At 39.1% G+C, this 18,752-nt stretch overlaps 1 protein-coding gene across 1 annotated transcript in view; it reads left to right on the top strand.

Moving 5' to 3' along the window:
* Positions 1-13,274: 13,274 nt before the first annotated feature.
* Positions 13,275-18,752, top strand: part of RGS13 (regulator of G-protein signaling 13) — a 7,516-nt gene continuing 2,038 nt past the window's right edge. Inside the window, exons 1-3 of the mRNA XM_009074247.1 lie at positions 13,275-13,339; positions 15,941-16,002; positions 18,038-18,204. Of these exons, the coding sequence (XP_009072495.1) occupies positions 13,275-13,339; positions 15,941-16,002; positions 18,038-18,204 (294 nt within the window). The remainder of the gene's footprint in view (positions 13,340-15,940; positions 16,003-18,037; positions 18,205-18,752) is intronic.

Below are 18,752 nucleotides of genomic sequence, written 5' to 3'. Positions count from 1 at the left end.
AGTGTTTGAGGCAGTGAAGAGCCAAGTAGGCTCTGTGTCAAATACCCTGTCAAGAGATCCTTCAGTGTGGTTGGATCTTGACAAGGAAAATCCCTGCTTGGGAGGAGGAGTATGAGGGAGATGCAAACAGCTCCACAGCGAGGAGAACACAGGAAAAAAGCTGACAAGGCTGTCACAAGGGTGAGAGCAGCACAGGGAGAAAATATTCTCCCTCCCATATGCCATGGAGCCAAGACATGATATGGATACCATTTGTTGTTTGAACTACATTATGAATGTTGAACCAAGTCTTAGATCCTGAAGAACTGCTGATTATTAGGAAGTGCAAGACAAGCAAGCTGAGTGTTGGGAAAATATTATCAAACTCAGAAGGAAAACAAGGATGACTGACAATTTTGTGCATAACAAGAAAATGCCAAAACAAGACTGATGGGTTTTTCAAAAATCTGTGAAGTGTTAGTAAGTGTGAGCTCTGTGATGCTGTTACATCATATAAATACTTGATAAATGGACATGTCTTAAGATTGATGTGGTTTAATATATAAAATAATTATATAAGCTGCAATTTTGCCAAGTTTGTATTCAACAGGCAGGTATGTAGCATCTTTGCTGTTTAACTTATTGCAAAATAATAAACATTTTTTCAAGAAATCTACTTAAAAGTCAAGTTTTATGGTCATTTTACATCTTATTTTAAGTGATCTTTCCATCATAATTACTGAAGTATTGAAACATGATTGCCTTCGGTCCCACTGTGCCACTACTTCTCATCTCCATGCCCAAATACTGATTTTACCTCCACCACTTTACTCTCTTTTTACCTATTTTACACAATCATAATGTTAATTATCTGGAGTAGGTGATCCTGACCTACACAGAATCATCCTCAAAACCCCCAAAGATCAAAACAAACATGAAAATCAGAGAAACAAGTCTGAATTTCCCTGCTATTTTTCATACTGCTCCAGCTACCAGAACACGAATCAAATCTCAAACATAGAAATCATTTAGCCAGTGAGCCCATGGTTCAATCCCCTTTGATGATGTGTTAAGCACACAGATCACTCATGCTTCCTTACATAGAGAGGTAGCAACTGGTGAGACTCACTAGCAGTCACATTGCTTGTGATATTAGCATTACTCAACCTAATCTTGGCAAGATCCAGACTGCAAATTAAAATAGCAATACTAGCATCAAAGGTCATTTAATTTAACTGCAAATGTTGCATTAAATTTACTCTAAAACCTTAGGAGTAGCTTATGCCATAGTGGTTAGCCATGAGAATTAAAACAAAAGAAAAAAAAGGTGTGATTATGCTGAACTATGTAACTATGAACATGAGCACTACCAAAACTGCAGTGTTTGAGACCCTGTGATATTAGAGTTTATAATGACAATAAATCAAAACATGCCCTGGTCTTAATCAGTTACCATCCTAAGACACTGATATCACATGGATGGCAAGACAAGATTTTATCTCAGCCTTGCAAATTTTCCATTTTTCCAAAATAACATGAGCTTAGTCAAGCTCACTCTATTATTCTGTACCAAATGGAGAAGCTATAAACCCACAGACGTCACCTCATGGCGAGAACAGACTGTGTTCTTACTGCCACCCTTTGGGGACTCTGGGACCTCCAAGGGAGGACAAAATCTTCTGTGTTACAAGCAAAACAGCTGGAAGGAACATAGGAAAGTGGCAGATGCTGCCAATTTTCACCATCACCTACTGTGGTAGCTGAAAGCTGCTGCAAATCACATCTTCCTCCTTTCAAGGCAAATAAATGCAGAAGATCCTGGTTTTGCAGTATTATTTTCCTTCTGCTAAATACATATACTTGAGAGAGTCTGACTGCAAAACCTGAATGCTCCTGAAACAATGTCAACCAGTCTCCAGTAGCCACTCTTACATGAATTAATTTTTCAGGATTGAGAGTCTGACTGCAAAACCTGAATGCTCCTGAAACAATGTCAACCAGTCTCCAGTTGCCACTCTTACATGAATTAATTTTCCAGGATCATTGGGATTAAATTTAATTTCTGTGAAGCAGGAATAACAACTAGGCCTCCCACACAAGGTGCATCCTTGTGTTTGTTCTGACACAGTCAACATGGTCTAAAAGTCATTTTATTTTTGTGACATAACTTTGCATAACTCTATAATGTCACAAGTTTGCATAACTTCACCTCACAGAAGACAAAAGAGAACCATGAAGTATCAGCTACCCTCTAAACAGTCATTGCCTTCAAATAACATTGCTCTTTTGATTGTAAATCCCTTAAATTATTATGGCCCCAGTCTTCATTTGCTCCCCCTGCAGTTTCACAATTTCATTATGATTTAGCCAAATATCCATATGGAATTTCTGACTAAAATCATACCTCATAGTATAACCAATTAGGATTTATATATTTTTTAACAGCTTATTGCTGGCAGAGAAGACTGTTTCATTGACTGTTGGGGAGACTGCTGAGTGGTGTACTGGGTGAATATGTTCTTCCAACTCAACAAAAGATCTCAGAGTAAAATGAGATACTCCAGCTCAACTTAGCTCTCAGGGTACAATGATAAGGAGAAGGCAGACCCTGGAATTGAGCCATGGCTTTGGGTGCTGCAGCAGCCATTGCTCACTCCAAGAGATGGCCAACATCAGTGTCTGCACCCACTGCCCTGTGATCTTGCACTGGGTAGAGCAACTCTTTTCACCAAAGGCAGAGAGCAACCACCACAGTGCTCAGGTATTCACAGACTGCCTGGCACCCTGACCTTCTGCAAAGGGTCACCAGGTCTGCCCCAACTGGAAAGAGGGATTCAGTGACATTGTAACATGCTGGTTAGAGTGCTCTAAAAACAAGCTCAACCTATTCACAGACAACACAACTCTTGGGCCCCACACCAACCACTTGTATTACACAGTTAGTATAGATCAGAATATTTGAGGAGGGAAGAAGGAACTTTCCACTCGTTAGTATAGATCAGAATATTTGAGGAGAGAAGAAGGAACTTTCCGCTTTCTTCCACAAGCATCTCTCCCTACTTCATGATTTGGTACAGTGAGAGAACTGAAAGGTTGGACTTGATGTTTGTTTGTTTAAAAGAAACTATTATTCCACTCCTTCCAGCCCAGCCTTGGTTCTTTTTTTAAGTCTTTCATGTTACTTGCAGTAAAAACCTGAAATCAACTGCAAAGGTCGATCACCCAGGTTGTTAATTCCAGAGATATTCCAGCCCACTCCAGCATCCCTAGCAACATGACCACGTTTCACCAAGCAATAAACAGCATAGCAGAAATTCAGGCTGGCTCTGGGATGCTGTTATAAGCCCAGTATTATATATCTGTTGCTATAGCAGAGCTATACAAAACTGGATGCTTAAACAAGGTCCAAGAGATCTGGAAGTATTTTATGGTGCTTTATAGTGCCATCTGTACTAATAGACTTTGTAAAAGGAAGAAGATATATGTCATGATCCAATGGTACAACTGAAAGAATTTCATCATTATTTTAAGACACTTATCAATATTTACATTTTAGAATAGCCCAGAGATAGGTATTTCTATTATTTCTTTCAAAAATGCAGTATATAATGCTTATTTTGCAGTGAATTCTCTTTCTGAAACATTTCCTAAATTGTGATCCTTGGGACTCAGAAAAGCAACAGAACATACAGATCAAAGGGATTGAGGACTCAGTATTTTTTGTGACCCTTGGTTCATTTTACAAGGTGCATGCACCTCTTTCCCTTTTTTTTCTGCCCACACACATGAATAGCCCCAGTTTGGTAGATTGGTTTCACAGCTGTGGGCTGTGCCCTGCCCAGCATGGCAGGCTCTGCTTTTGTCTTTTTTGGGCTGGGGTTTTTTTTTCTTTCTTTTTTTTTTTCCTATCTAGATTTAGCTTTCCCTTTTTTAAAAAACTATACCTTAAAAGAATGGAAATTTGCTGTTCCATTCACTGTCTCTAAGAGAAATAGTTGAATCAGATTAGCCATCAGCTGCACAACAGTATAGGAAAACAGGATGCAGTGAATGGAAAAGCTTTAAGATTTGACAGTAGTGACTCAGACTTTTCTCTGAGTGTTCTACCTTATCCCTGAAGGAAACATTTTCATTGTTTATCAGTGTTTCAGTATAAAAATCAGTCACTGTACCATCTTCAGGTACACATCTGAAGTGAACTGACTGCTCCCTGCTGCAGTTTTCTTTATAGGACTTGAGAGTCCAGCAGAGCCTGATGTGAAATTAGAATAGCTTTAACCTCTCCAAAATTAATTCCCCAAAATAGTTATTTTTAGTACTATCCCAGACAAAAATATGATCTAACATAGTGCCAATTTCTCCCATATATTGAAAGGGACATCTGTGGGAGCCTGTTAGTAGAGACATTCTATCACTATGCACAGTGAAGCAGGAAGGAAACTAAAGCTGAGATAGTGATAAATAGCACAGACTCATCACCTTAGACTCCCATCCCTGCCCACGCTCTGAAGCAGTAGGTTTTCCAGATGTCATCTCCTTTACAGTTGTGAAATGAGTTTAAGCAGCAAAAATAGACAATAGAAGCTGGAAAAATGACATATTCTCATCTTCCATTCAGAGACACGAGTTGATTGTATCAGTGTGTGTAATGCCTGTCAATGAAGCTTTTTGAAACTAAATCTTTAGTCATTGAACACAGGCAGAGATTGCAAAACAAGTTCTTGCTTAATATTCACTTGTCTTGGATGCTCAGAAACACAGTTGGAAGACTTGTCTTGGATGCTCAGAAACACAGTCAGGGAGGAGTTAAGGTAAATCCCTGGCTTTGTTTGGATAGATATAACCTCAAAGAGTTTAGTCACAAAAAGGAGATTTAGATCAAACAAGAACCAATGTGCCTATTTTGGAAATACAGTCACTCCCCACCTTTTCTCAAAACATCCCCTGAAAGTACTCTCTTGAAAGCCCCCAAAGATGATCAACATCTTGTAGAATACTGAGCACTTCCTTTCAATTTCTTCAAACAGCCCAAGCTGTTTGAAGCTTAAAGCACTTACCTAAACTAGCTCAGTGACCAGTTGTCACATGGTCTCTTTCACTAATGAAATGAAAAATAGCTTGAGTAGAACATGAAATGCAGACATGTGAACCTTTCAGGACCATTCTAGGCTTGTGTGCAGAGAGAAACAGCAGATTCTCAATGCTTCTCTTCAAAGTTTGTTACACAATCATAGTAGTAAGGTGACAGCACAACTGCCTACAACTTGACATCACTTGTGTCACAAAGGTTTTTTTCGAGTTACTGTGGTTGAAGGGCTTCTGCTATTAGGGGACAGCCTTTAAAAATATAACAGAATAAACACTCTTTGCATAATTATAATAACTCAGTAACCCATGATTTCCATACTACTCATGGAAAAAGTGTGTAGTATATTTACTGTAGCAAATAGTTTGTCAACCATGAAGGTCAAGAAGCCAACTATAGAGTTAGACACAATATTGAACAGAATTTGACCAGCCATGAGTTTGAGTAATGCAGCATACTTGTTCATGCCAGTCTGAGGAAACAGTGATCGCACTCTGGGCGTTCAAACAAAGCCCAAAGTCCAGCCAGGAACTGTTCACCTCCTGCAACAAATATGTAGAGGATAGGAGGGCCCTGGACTAACACAGACAAATAGTCAGACCAACATGGACTACACTGTAATCCATGACTTTACACTAAACACACAGTGGTGAGATAGAGAACTGGCATCCTCAGCATGAGTACACTTGCAGGCAGTGTAAGGAGCTTTGTTCACTGCCTGACCTTTTGTCTGAGTGTGACTGCAGAGTCTGACAGGGAGCTCAGAGGGCACAGTGCTTTGTACCCAAACCACAGTACCCACTTCTGGGAAGCCTAATTGAAGGGGTGGGTTGAAAGTTCAAGCCAAAACTAGTCCAAACTTCTAATGACATGATTTCCTTTCCTCTTGTGATGACTGCAGAACATCAGGCTCATACAATGACATCACGGTTTAGGAAGAAAAAAGGAAGAGAAAGGTGACAGAGTACGACTGAGGTAAAGTTTTCAGAAGTGCTATCCAGACTTCAGTCTGTTCTCACTCAGCAGAGTTTGCAGAAACTAGTCACAATGTAGGACGTACATTATCAATTAAATCTGAAGCCATGAATATGGAAACTACTTCAGTTCTTCAGTCAGTGACTACTAGCAGGCCATGCCTACTTCTGCCCAGAAAGAGAAATAGCCTCATCATCTCTACATCTGCAAACAATTTATTGGTTGCTGTGACCTACCATAAGGAGCTGAACCTGTGAACACTGTTCCCTGTTGCCCTGCGAGCAGATATTTGTTGCATGCTGAACCTAGCTTTTCTTGAGGCTGTTTTCAAATGTTTTGCAAGAAAGTTCCCAATAGAATCAGTCAAAGCCACCCTGTAAGATGTAATTTGAGAAACAGGACTCTTTACTGGAAACATCTGTGGCTGTACTAGTGAGAAACAAGAACATTGATCCATTATTCCTATATTACACCCACTCAAACAGCAATGAGGATGAATAGCACCTAGATTAGACTATCCACTCTGTGCTCTCCTCAAGGTTAACAAAGGCCACAATGTTTTACTGCTTTTCCTGTGCTTGGACCTGGATCTCTAGGCACATCCTCAGTGCTCCTATTTAACATGCTCTTGTAGGACACTGCATCAGGAACATGAGTACCAGGCAAGCCCCAGCAAGCAGTGCTCCCACTTACATGAGTGCCAGTGTGTGGGTGCACTGCAGAAGGAAGGGTAGCAAAGTGCAGGCAAGGAAGCATGTGGGTAGATGGAAAAAATGGGTACAACAAAGAGCATGAAACAGACAGTGCTTACATGTTCACTAGTGTGAAGTAGACGTAGGTGGACAAGCATTACAAAACAAAAAAAAAAAACAACCACAAATAGGAAATAACATAAGGGCAGAAGGGAAAAAAACAAAGAGAAGGTGTGAAAATTAAGAAGGGTGATACTAGGCAAGTGAATGCAAGAAAACAGAAAAGGAAATAGAAGACTGTGAGCAAGAATTCATCTTGGAACATTATCCTCACTGATAAGAAAAAATTGTTGCAATCAAGATGGTCAACATACTAAGCTAACTGGAAATAGAAGACTGTGAGCAAGAATTCGTCTGGGAACATTATTCTCACTGATAAGAAAAAAATTGTTGCAATCAAGACGGTCAACATACTAAGCTAACAAGCTGGCAGCTGAGAATTAGTCCTTAGAGAAAGAACAAGTCTGACAAGTGACACATTCAGCAGCTCTGATCTGAGAATTAGTCCTTAGAGAAAGAACAGGTCTGACAAGTGACACATTCAGCAGTTCTGACATGACACAGCCATTTTCTCAGTTTTGATACCTTTCAGTTTTCCTCATCATTTTCTTTCTGAAAAGCACGTCCAGCTCAACTGCTGAATCAACCAAGCAACAATCTATTCCTACATAGCACATCCTCTGGTGACACTAAAGACATTCTATGCCCATGCACATGGCAACACAAGGGATTCAAAGGAACAAAGCCCTATCAGAAACCATGTTAGCCAATCTGTTCAACATGTTTTAGTTCCCTACTGGTCTCAGTGTCTCACCTGTCTGGGCAAGGAGTCTTTCAGGCTGGATGAAACCATTCATATTTGGCACTGCAAAGAGTTTCCCAGACTCTGTGCTCACACCCACCCTCATGAGGCCAGTTGGAGCTGATGCACACTGCAGCTCGACTTTCTCCTTCAGGGTGATACCAGATGACATCTAGTGGAATATATATGCAATTAGAGAAAGGGTATGATTTAGATTAAATCACGTAAGTTTTCCGTGAAACAGCACACCTGGTTACTGCCTAAGCTTTCCATTCTTATGTGCTTTAAATATTCTAGAGAGGGAAGTAGACAGGTAACATTTTGGACATCAAGCTATGGGTGATGGTAACAGAAAGAGCTGACTCAGAGAAACAAATTGTTTAATGGAAGTGAATGACATTAACTGCACTGAGGTTTAATGAAATCAGAACAAGCTTGACTGGCAGCAGTCCTGGTGAGAGCAAGACAGAGTCCTCATAGTGGTTGGGAGGCACAGGGATGAGAGCCAGGAACATATCCATAGCCCTACAGGGTGTCTGAGTCTGAGGGCCTCCCACCCAGCCAGATTCTCTGGTTTTATAGTTCTCTGCATGGATTGAAGGACAGATTTTCCAACAAGTCAACCATCCAGTGCTAAGGCACTCAGGCAATGCTAAGTGCCTGCAGATACCCAATAAATATCAAATGATGCTTTAGAACATGGTTAAGAACACATCCAAACTGCAGATATGAAATAAGCAACAAGTCCTGCACCTAAATATTTTCCCTCTGTACAAGTCAAGAGAGGTTTGCAGAAGTATTTTCTTCAGCTTAATGGTATAAACAAACTTAGGGGAGAAAACCCCAAAACAAGTTTGTTTCAATTGTAAGGAATATTATAGTATTTTTAAATGTCTGTAATATGTAAAAGAAAATATTTGAACACAAAGTCATTGGTTACTGATCCTCAGTCACTAGATCCTCAGATCACCTTAGCCACCCAATTTAAATTTACAAAGATATAATCTCATATATGGTCACCCAAACATCAATTGATAGAAAAAGTCCCCAAATAGTTCATTATCATTCATTTCAACAGTAAGATTTTACATGAGCTATCCTTTAATGACAAAGTTTATTGCAAAAATAAGATGTATTTCGGTTTATGGAAAAGAACCTACAGATGTATACACAGAATGCTTTTAAAAATATATGTTAAATCAAATAGTTAAATACTGGTTAAAATCACTAGTGAAGAGCAACAGCATAATTAGGATCTTCATTCTGTAGCTTTTCCAGGGTCAATTATTCATATGATGGTTTGTCAGGTTTGGGATTTTTTTTTTTTTTTTTGCTTGGGTTTTTTTAAAAAATTTAAGTAGTTCTACAAGTAAGATTCTTTACAGCCATTTTTATCTTGTCAAGCAGTGGCCAAAGTTACTTCCCACAGTTGCTCTTAGTACATAACTGCCTGTGCATGAGGCATTAGAAGAATGATTTTTGAGGAGGCATGTGAGAAAGTTGGATCATCTCACTGTTGTGATTATTTGAATAACCACCTCAAGTAACATTACACAGATATTTGCCCCTGCCCATTCCCATTACAGAAATGGAACAAACTGATCCAAAAACCTATGTGAATGCAAAGCAAGATTTAATGAAATAACCAGCCATAGAAAATACAATAGACAGCATTGTGATATTAGTCTTTCCCTTCCATAAGCAAAGTTCAGGCCTCATGGCTGTGCTGCTGCCCTGCTCACACATGAGGTTCTGCTGTAGGTGAGCACACCACATCCTTTTCCTCCCTAGCAGAACCATTGCTGTAGGAAAACAGATGCACATCCACCTACACTAGGCCTGTAACCAGTAGGGTGAGCTACAAGAAAATAAATGAGCGTACTGTATTATAGTAGGCTCAAACTTCAATTTAAGTTCCAATCCTACACAGTTCATGCTTTGCCTAGGAGGCTCTGTAAGAGGAAAAGATGATGAGTCAGAGCAGAGAGATAAGATTGAAAGAAATATCACTGCACACAGATGGAGCAGGGAGAAAACCAACCTTTCCCTTCCAATAAGGTTACTTTGTTCCTTCCGGGCACTGACAAATCCTCAGAGGTCACAGCTACCCCAGGAAGGACAGAAAACCCATAGAAATATCCCATGATTATTTCACAATAGCTAGTTGAGCTCGTGCTTCCCCCAAAGCCTCAGTATCACTACAGCTACAGCACTGCACAGCTGCTTTGAAACACTTGGCTAGAGATCAATAAGCAAAACCTAGATAATGTGAGTCTCAGTTTAAAGTGAGACCCAACTCTGAGCAATAGCTATGAGAAAACGGACAGAGGACTTCATACCAGTGCAGAGAAAGTGCTGCTCTAACATCCTTCAGATGGTGTACAACACCAAGTTGACCAGTTAGAAGCACATAAAAGCCTTGCACTAACAGGTCAGAGCAGAAATCAAAGGTTCTCCCATGGCAATCCAAACTGCTTCATAATGCAGCCTGCAAGAGGATGAAACTTGGTTTTGGTGCAAGGGTACTTGTGCCTTTTGTCTCATTTCAACATGGACTTTAGATTTCATATAAAGAACTATGATAAAGTGATGCAAAAATAATAGTCACAAAACACACACACAATTTCAGTGAAGTAAAGCATAGCTTCATGTCATTACAGCTGATCTGTAGAGATGCCAAGATAATTTCAGTGCACACAGGCTCTATCAGTGGTGCATCAGAGCCTGATGGAACTTTTTCTGACAGAAACCACAGCCACTGTTTGCCTATGATATGTATAAAAAAGAAGTCAGGCAGCATAGACACAGCCAAAAGGCAGTAAGATCTTCTACACTATGAGAAAACAATGAAGCAAAGCAACAGGTCAAGAAATTTGGAAAACTGCCCCTAAAAATGCAACTACTAAAGGAAACTTTTTAACCAAGGGAAACGACCAAGAGGAATTTCTGTAAGTATGAGGTTTTGTACCTTGAAATATTGACAGAAAAGTATAGCATAGGTAGGGAAACAGCTCTTTTTCTCCTGGTATGTAAACTTATCTCATTTTAGAAATGTTTATGATGTATAAACAACTTGATCCCTATTTATATTAATATTTTGTTTAATATTCACGACAAACTCAGCTGAGTAACATCACAGAGGCAATTAGTTAGAACTTTTACGTAGAGGTTTGTCTCCCAAGGCTCTGCTGAAAGCTTCACTGTACTAAAAGCTGCAACATGAGGTAGTTTACAGGTTCACTGGCATAGCATAACAGTGCTGAAAAATCAAAATGTGTTGTAGTTCGAAAAGCAAATAGATCATCTTCATTGATCTACTCAAGTAATTTTCCTGCTGTTTCTCCAATATAAAATATAATAACAGTAAAACAATCATTTCCAGATCAGTACTGTTCTATCTTTAACAGATGCGAACAACTTCAGGATTTAGATTTGTTATCAGACAGGCAATTCCTTCTCCAAAACTGTACTAGCCATGGGACTTTGTTTGGTTACAAGTCTTGCAGGAAGCACAGGTCCTACATGTTAAAGAACTTGTGGCTTTGCTGCAGAAAAGCCTCATAATGAGCAAATAGAAAGGGCACTGTGTGTTATTTGTACACATTGGGTGAAAAAGGCTCCTGTGATCCAGGTCTATTTAGCTGAACACTGCAAAGCTGTATCAAGTAGTTAAGATGTAATTTACCATTTACAATAGACAATACAGCACTAATATTGGGAAACTCATGGGCTGCACTTGTGAAGATTAGACAATACAAAAGTGACACATTGCTCAAGGGCATATTGCAGCTTTTGTACTACTCCTGTCTTATTTTAGGGTTAAGATTATTGCCAGCAGAAACACACATCAGACTAATGAAACAGACTATGCTTCAGTGAAAAGATGATGTTCCAAAGAAGCACTGGAAAAGATAAAATCAGTATACTCTGTTCTTTGGTCTCTTAGGAAATGATTGTAGCACAAAAAGAAGAGAGAACCACAAATCCCTGAATGTGTATGCTTGACAAATGTGTGTACTCAACAAGCACTCCAGGGAACAAGATTTCCTTAAAGCCTCTAACTCAAATTTAAATAGTTCCTCAGAACAGTAACACTTCCTTATGCAAATCTGACTTCATGCAGCAATCACCGGAAGAAAAAAAATTACTAACATTTTGAATTTAAGTGGAAGTAGCTGAACTAGATTGCTTAATATTGCTTCATCTAACATTTCTTGAGCATTTCTGTATAGTAGGCAGCATACATAAGCTTCTTCAGGGTTCAAAAAAGCCACAAAGACTGTATTTCATTTACATTTCTGTGAAGACTAATGATTGCAAAATGAAAACACCCAAAATAGAAAGCATTGGGTAAAACAGTCTGAAATGAGGTGATCAACGATAACCAGATGCCACAATTTAAATGCATAACTTCATCTTGAATATTGTGTAGTTTTAAAACATTGCTTCCAGGCAGAGGGTAAGATGAGTAAGTACTAGTGAAATGAATAGAAAGTCACACAGAAACCAAGCAGAGAGCATAGTTCTGAGAATCCCAAAGCAGGCAACAGGCACTGGCCACTGGCATTCCTACAGGGCTGCAGGGAGTGTGAGTGGCAGGAATTGCATCACAGGAGCCAGGCAGAGTTATGTAGTTTCAATATCATGTAGGAAATCTACTGGGTAAGTCTTCATATAATGCAAAATTTAATATAGGTATCAGGGAAATGAGAAAAAAATAAAGGCAAATGCAAACATTTCACTGGTTCAGAAATCTGGGAGATACAGCCTTGTTCTGTTCTACTGTGTGTTTCAGTTTGAAAGAAAAACTGTGGCTGTAGGAGTAATATGTGCCAGTCAAACCCAAACCCGAAAGAAACTGAGTTTAAATAAACAAGACAATTGTTTTGATTTCAGGCAGGTCTATACAAACTTACTCACTGCCCTATGTAAACTTTGAAAAGCATTTGGCATCACTTGAAAGCCAAAGGAGAAGAAATAAACACACTCCATGTCACAAGGTATTTTTTTAAATTTTGTTTTTTTCAGACAAACAGGTTTTTAACTGCCTCATTCCTAATAAAAAAAAAAATCACACCCTTTCTTATGGATGTCATCTGTATACCAAAGCAAGTTTTGATTGACATTTTATTGCCTTTGGGATACATGCTGGACAAATATCAATGTTCATCTCTGACACTTAACAACCTACTCAACATTGTCCAGTTTAGATTGAGCTCTGATCCCTGATCCAGGTCACCCTGAACTTGGGTTAAAAGATTCCTAGTTTCAATTCTGCTTTGGGTCAGGCTCAGCCTTCTAATCTCTTTCCACAATTGGAGAAGCAAAGAGGGGAAATTATTAAGATTTCTGTCTCTCCCTGAGAGATATCCATTGGACTGCTTGATGATTCTTTTTAATGTTTTTTTTTTTGGTACTCTCCCTGAGAGATATCCATTGGACTGTTTGATGATTCTTTTTAATGTTTTTTTAGGTTTTTTTTAGTTCTCATATATAACAAAAATATATTTTGGTCAAATGCTTTAGACATGACTCATAGATAAAGATCAGATGCATAAAATAAGAATCCTGCTAGAACTGATTGCACTGGTATACATAGAGTGAATTATAAGTGGAATTTAAGATAGCCAGAACTGAGCACAGCAGATTTCAAACTCACATATTTTCCATGTTTAGGAAAATGAGTCCAAATACTTGTTGGCTTTGCAAGATATTCAGAGCAGAAGAAAATGGGATCAGTTCTAAGTAAGTAACGATAACAGTCTTATGTTCTGCAGTACACACAGCTGAGTGTGAGAGGCAAAGTCAAAGTTCACAGAGAGAGTTTTCTTTGTGAGCTCAAGATCATGCAAAAGAGTGCAACACCTTCATAAGGGCCCCAGCTGACCACCTTCTGATAGCCAGTTCTTCTACAGTACGTGAAGGGCAAACTGGCACTTCCCCAGTGGAAGGAGAGCATATCCCAGTGGGAACTCCTTTTATACGACATAGGCAGAGATGAAAACTCATCCCTGGATTAAGTCCAGATTTGGACCTGTGAAGGATTTCTAAGCCAAATATTTTGGGTCCATCTTTTAAAATAATTCAGGCTGTTAGGAAAGACTGAATACACATGTGGTGCAGAAGACACACAGCCAAATGCTTCCTGCAAATCCTCAGCTGCCACCAACCTCCCTGAAGGCCAACCACTGCTAGGAATTTGGGCAGCATGTCACATTGGGGTGGAGAAATGCTTCCATCCAACATGTCTTCTGGCTGGGGTCAGATCAGACATAGCATCAATTTATTGAGTAGACAAAACAAGTCCTCCACAGCAATCCTGAGGTGCACCTGATGACTCCTGACACTGCCATTTGGGTGAAATTAGGTGACAGAAATCCAGCCAGCGTTTCCAAAGGTGCCTCCAGGATGAGGACTTCTGGACCACAGTGATGAGGGAAGCCCCTCACAGTGGATTGCATACAGTAAGTGAATGATCACTCCCACAAGATACTACAATTTAAAATTCGGAGTCACAGCTATAAAACCCGTGCTATTTTTGGAGAATATCTTTTTTTTTTTTCCAGTGTAACATATGTTCTTCAGCAAATTCAATCATGCTGCAAATCAGTGCAGAAAGACCTCTACTATCAGCACAACAGCTAGGAAAATGGCATTAACACAGATTGCAATGATCTATGTCCATATGCCCTTACTGCCCTTTCACATTTTGCCGATTTTTAAAGGGAAGCAAAAAGGTAAAAAGGTTTTCCTCTGTGTCAGCTGCCCCATCAGGCAGAGTTCTTTCTGCTTCACAGATTAATGCTAAAGACAAATAATCAGAAATGGAAATAAGATGGCCCTACAGATGCTGCTCAGTGAGACAGACCTGATTGTCACTTGTTCTATATACAAGTGCTATTGCTGACAGAGGTGAAAAATTATCTGCGTCAGTAATAGCGAATAGGACTCAGAAGTAGCTCCTAAGGATAAAAATCATTCAAAAGACTAGAGATCCTCCCTCCCCATAACCCCATGCTTCATGAGTTTATATATAGAGAAGGCTAATAGCTTGTGAGAAGGAAAAGACTATCTTTTGCTGGCAAGAGTTACTAGAGAGTTATTGATGCCACAATTCAATAGTGGTAATGTTTCTCTTGCTGTGCATTTCTTTGATCAGGTCAGACTGATTAAGGAAAGCCTGACAACATAATCAGGGAGTCACAGCATGTACTTTTCCAGAGAAAGAGAAAATTATATCAAATGAAAAATAAATGGACTATCACCAGTGAAAAAGCTAAAAAGCTTCTGAAGGCTGCTCTGCAGCAGAAATCTACAAAGCGTTTGCAGCACTTGTACCAAAGCCAATTTTGATTTTCATTTGAATTTGTAAAAAGTATTATGAAACTAAGTAGGTGTTGTCAAAACTGTAGCTCATATGAAAACTAAATACTCAATGAAAAGGGATCTTCCTCCAGGCTTGGCTGACACATAATGGAAAGCACCCACTGGAATATGTCCCTTGTGCTTTCTTCTACTAACATAAGCATAAGCATTTTTTCCAAGTTACCAGTCCTAAAACTGCAGTGCTTAAAACCCAGTTGGTGTAAATGGAGCTACTGCCCTCAAGCATTTGTTTTTCCTTAAATTGTTTAGTCTCTCACCTCTCTACTTCCATGCTCTTTCCCAGAATCAGGCAGGAGATTCCTACAAGCTTCTGAACTTACTGCTTAAGAATAGCAAACATGAAAGTAAAATCTGATTTTATTCACCTCCAAGAACTGTGCAGATTAGCAATAATGTGTCACACTGCATTGTAAACAGCTAGAGAGAGATGGAACTCCCTTGCAGCTAAGATTGCATTAACCTTTCATTATTTACCTTATGTTTAGAGCTTATATTCAGCTCTGATATTCAGCTCTCTGATATTCAGCTGATAAGTCAACTTAGATGTTAGAGGCCTTTAAATATTGCAATAAGATTTTGTGCCCTTGAAGGATTTCCTACTAAATATTAACATCAGTAATCCCTGAACTTTGTGATGGTTCCTCTCCCACAGAGTTTACCATCTAGAAAGTTAATACTTTTCTTGTGCTTCTCCTAAGCACAAGTTAAATAAGTGAGTGTCATTTCTAGAGGAATTACATGGGAGCACCTTGAAATAGAACTAGATTTATTACAACAAAAAAAATATTTGCTTCAGCACAGTAAGCACAAGATCTAGACACACAGAAAAACCTTTTAAAATGTAAGCTTCACACAGAACATATTTAAATTAGGGGACAGGTTTTCAACAAAGTAATTTCTTTTCTTTTTATGCTTTGAACCACAGCTAATCCTGCAATAATTCCCTCCTTTTTTCTCAAGGCTGTCTTTGGAGGAAGTGCTGCTATGGTCCCAGTCCTTTGAAAAGCTGGTCACAAGTAAATGTAAGTAATTGTGTATTTGTATCCCAGATGGATTACTGAAAAATGTTCCCACAAAGCAAAATCAATAACTCATGCTGTATAATACATGCTGCCTTATATGCAACTAATGAAAAACAACTTGGTGTGACATGTTTAGAATGCATCATACTGAAAATAAATGTAGCATGATGTCAATCCTTCCCCAAACTTGCCATTTCTGCAATCACACGTAATTCTTTTAAAGACACAGAATGAGGGCAGATTTACCTGCCACATCCCCACTTAGAGCACCAAACAGCAACACATATCAGCAGAAAAGTGAAGAAAAGTCGATTTGGGAGGTCCCATGTAGGGCAAAGGCACCAGATCTAATGGTACATCTGCACAGGGTAATGCCAAGGAAGGTAACTCCCACATTCAGGTGTGGGAAGAACTGTAGCTGCAATAGGAATTCTGAACTATCCCACTCAGGGCTCAGAGCTCTCCCACATTTCTCATATGGGTAGAAGTTTGGAACATCACTGATGAATTCTATTTTTTTTTTAAAGACTGACGAAGTCCTGTACAGAGTTACATCACACACAAACCTCTCAAAGTTATTCATAAGGACTGGCATTATTTGCCAGCTGCAGACAAACTACAAAGAACAAGAAGATTAACAGACAGAATTTATAACAACTAGAATGATTTTGCTTTTAAAATCCTTAACAGGAAACAACTTTGTATGTTACAGTTTGCAGGGAAAGCACAGGGAGAAACTCCACAAGAGAAAACAATTCAAAGGGACAAAATTCCAGCAGAAGCAGCAGGCACACATGCAACCACCACTGCTTGCAGATGACAAGCAATGCTCAACCTCTTCAGAAACACCAAAGCCCAGAGTGCTGCACCAGCAGAAAAATTTGCTTCAAATTAAACACTTGTAGCTTCCAGCAGTACTCAGAATGCTGCTCTTCTTAGAATGCCTCCTTCACTGCACTTACATGGCACCACTCATTGAATTTGAATTCATTTTAAAGCTTCATGACATTGAAAATGCAAAGGTGTACTCACATAAAAAGCCAGAGACTCTAAAGTCAGTGATTTGAGCTCTTTATGAGAGTTGGGCAAAGTGTTTGCCTATCTTAGATTTACTCTGAAAGGAATGCTGCTCTTCTTAGAATGCCTCCTTCACTGCACTTACATGGCACCACTCATTGAATTTGAATTCATTTTAAAGCTTCATGACATTGAAAATGCAAAGGTGTACTCACATAAAAAGCCAGAGACTCTAAAGTCAGTGATTTGAGCTCTTTATGAGAGTTGGGCAAAGTGTTTGCCTATCTTAGATTTACTCTGAAAGTAAATCTTACAAAACACCATTCTTCCTGCTGTAGTGCCAGCACTGAGTGAAGCCTTGTAAAAGTTCTCCTGGCTAAAGGAATTTTATCTACTCTCTCACCTAATTCTGTACAAAGTCTAATGACATGACAAAAAGTAGCCTCAGGAATTTAACCTTTGCTAAGATCTCACTGATAATTGTGTCAAACTCTATTGCCAAGTATTTTAAAGACATCCTCAGGTGCAGGACCACTTATTTGTCAAAGAGAGAATTCCTTTAACTGCTCACGACATCAACAAAAAAGTGATTTCCTTTTATTTTCTAATTGCTTTTCCCCCAGATTCTTACACCGTGAAAAGCTGGTCTTGATTTTTAATCTGATCAGGGTTATTTGATAATACTTAAATGTTTTCTGTCCATAACTAGAACTGGAATCTAAGAATACTTATCAGTCTTTGGGTATATTTGTTCACAAAGACCAGAATGAACAGTGCTCTGTCCCTGTATACTGAAATGCCACTGAGGTTAAAGGGAGCCCTACACATGCAAGAAAATTAAAGTTTGTAGTGTAGGGACGAGATACTGTGATTAATTCCCCATCTTAACACAATCTACTAATATTTATAGGTGTACAGTCAAGAATTAGTCTTGTAAACATCCCTATTGCCTCCAAAGGACTCTATAGGTAGTGCATGTAAACAGGGTATATAAATTTGGCTTCTGAAATATTTACAGATGGGCCTATGATCTACAAGACCTACTTGAAGACAGAACACAGCGATGAAAATATAGAATTCTGGCTTGCCTGTGAAGCTTATAAGAAGATAACATCACAGAGGAAAAGGATTTCCATGGCCAGGAAGCTTTTCACAAGCTACATTCAACCCCAGGCTCCCAAGGAGGTGACATGCAATATCATGAGTTTTTTCTTTCCTCTAATAGAAATGCCTGATGTGTAATGCAGCAAATGAAGCAACACCAAATACCTTGCATCTCTTGTATTAAAGGGAGTGAAAACCATTGCTGTCCATCCTCCCCAAACTCTTTTCCATGCAGTATTTTAAGTACTTCAATCCACATCTTGTCTATAGAGAAATTTTTCAACAACATCCACTGAGAATACAAGAAAAAGGCACAACTCAATGAAGAAACAATTCTTGGATCTGTTCTATTCTTTTTAGCATTTGATCCAGGGGTCATTGATATCACTTCAACAGATTTTAGATGATACCATTGCTGCATATATATTAGTTTGGTCTTTTCAGAAGTAGATGTAAATTAACAAAGTAAAGACTGTACCCAGTGCAGTTCCCTCGGTAAAACAGGCTACAAGAGAGATTCCAAGACAGATTAGCTTTTTTTCCTCTTTCCAGCAGCACAAGATTTAGGGAAAGCAGAGCAGATTTGTACGTAAATGTCTGATTTTTTTCCCCCTGACAAGTGGCTAGAG

This window comes from Acanthisitta chloris, unplaced genomic scaffold (genome assembly GCF_000695815.1).
Source record: "Acanthisitta chloris isolate BGI_N310 unplaced genomic scaffold, ASM69581v1 scaffold475, whole genome shotgun sequence".
Taxonomy (NCBI): Eukaryota; Metazoa; Chordata; class Aves; order Passeriformes; family Acanthisittidae; genus Acanthisitta; species Acanthisitta chloris.
This window is presented reverse-complemented; position numbering and strand designations above follow the sequence as displayed.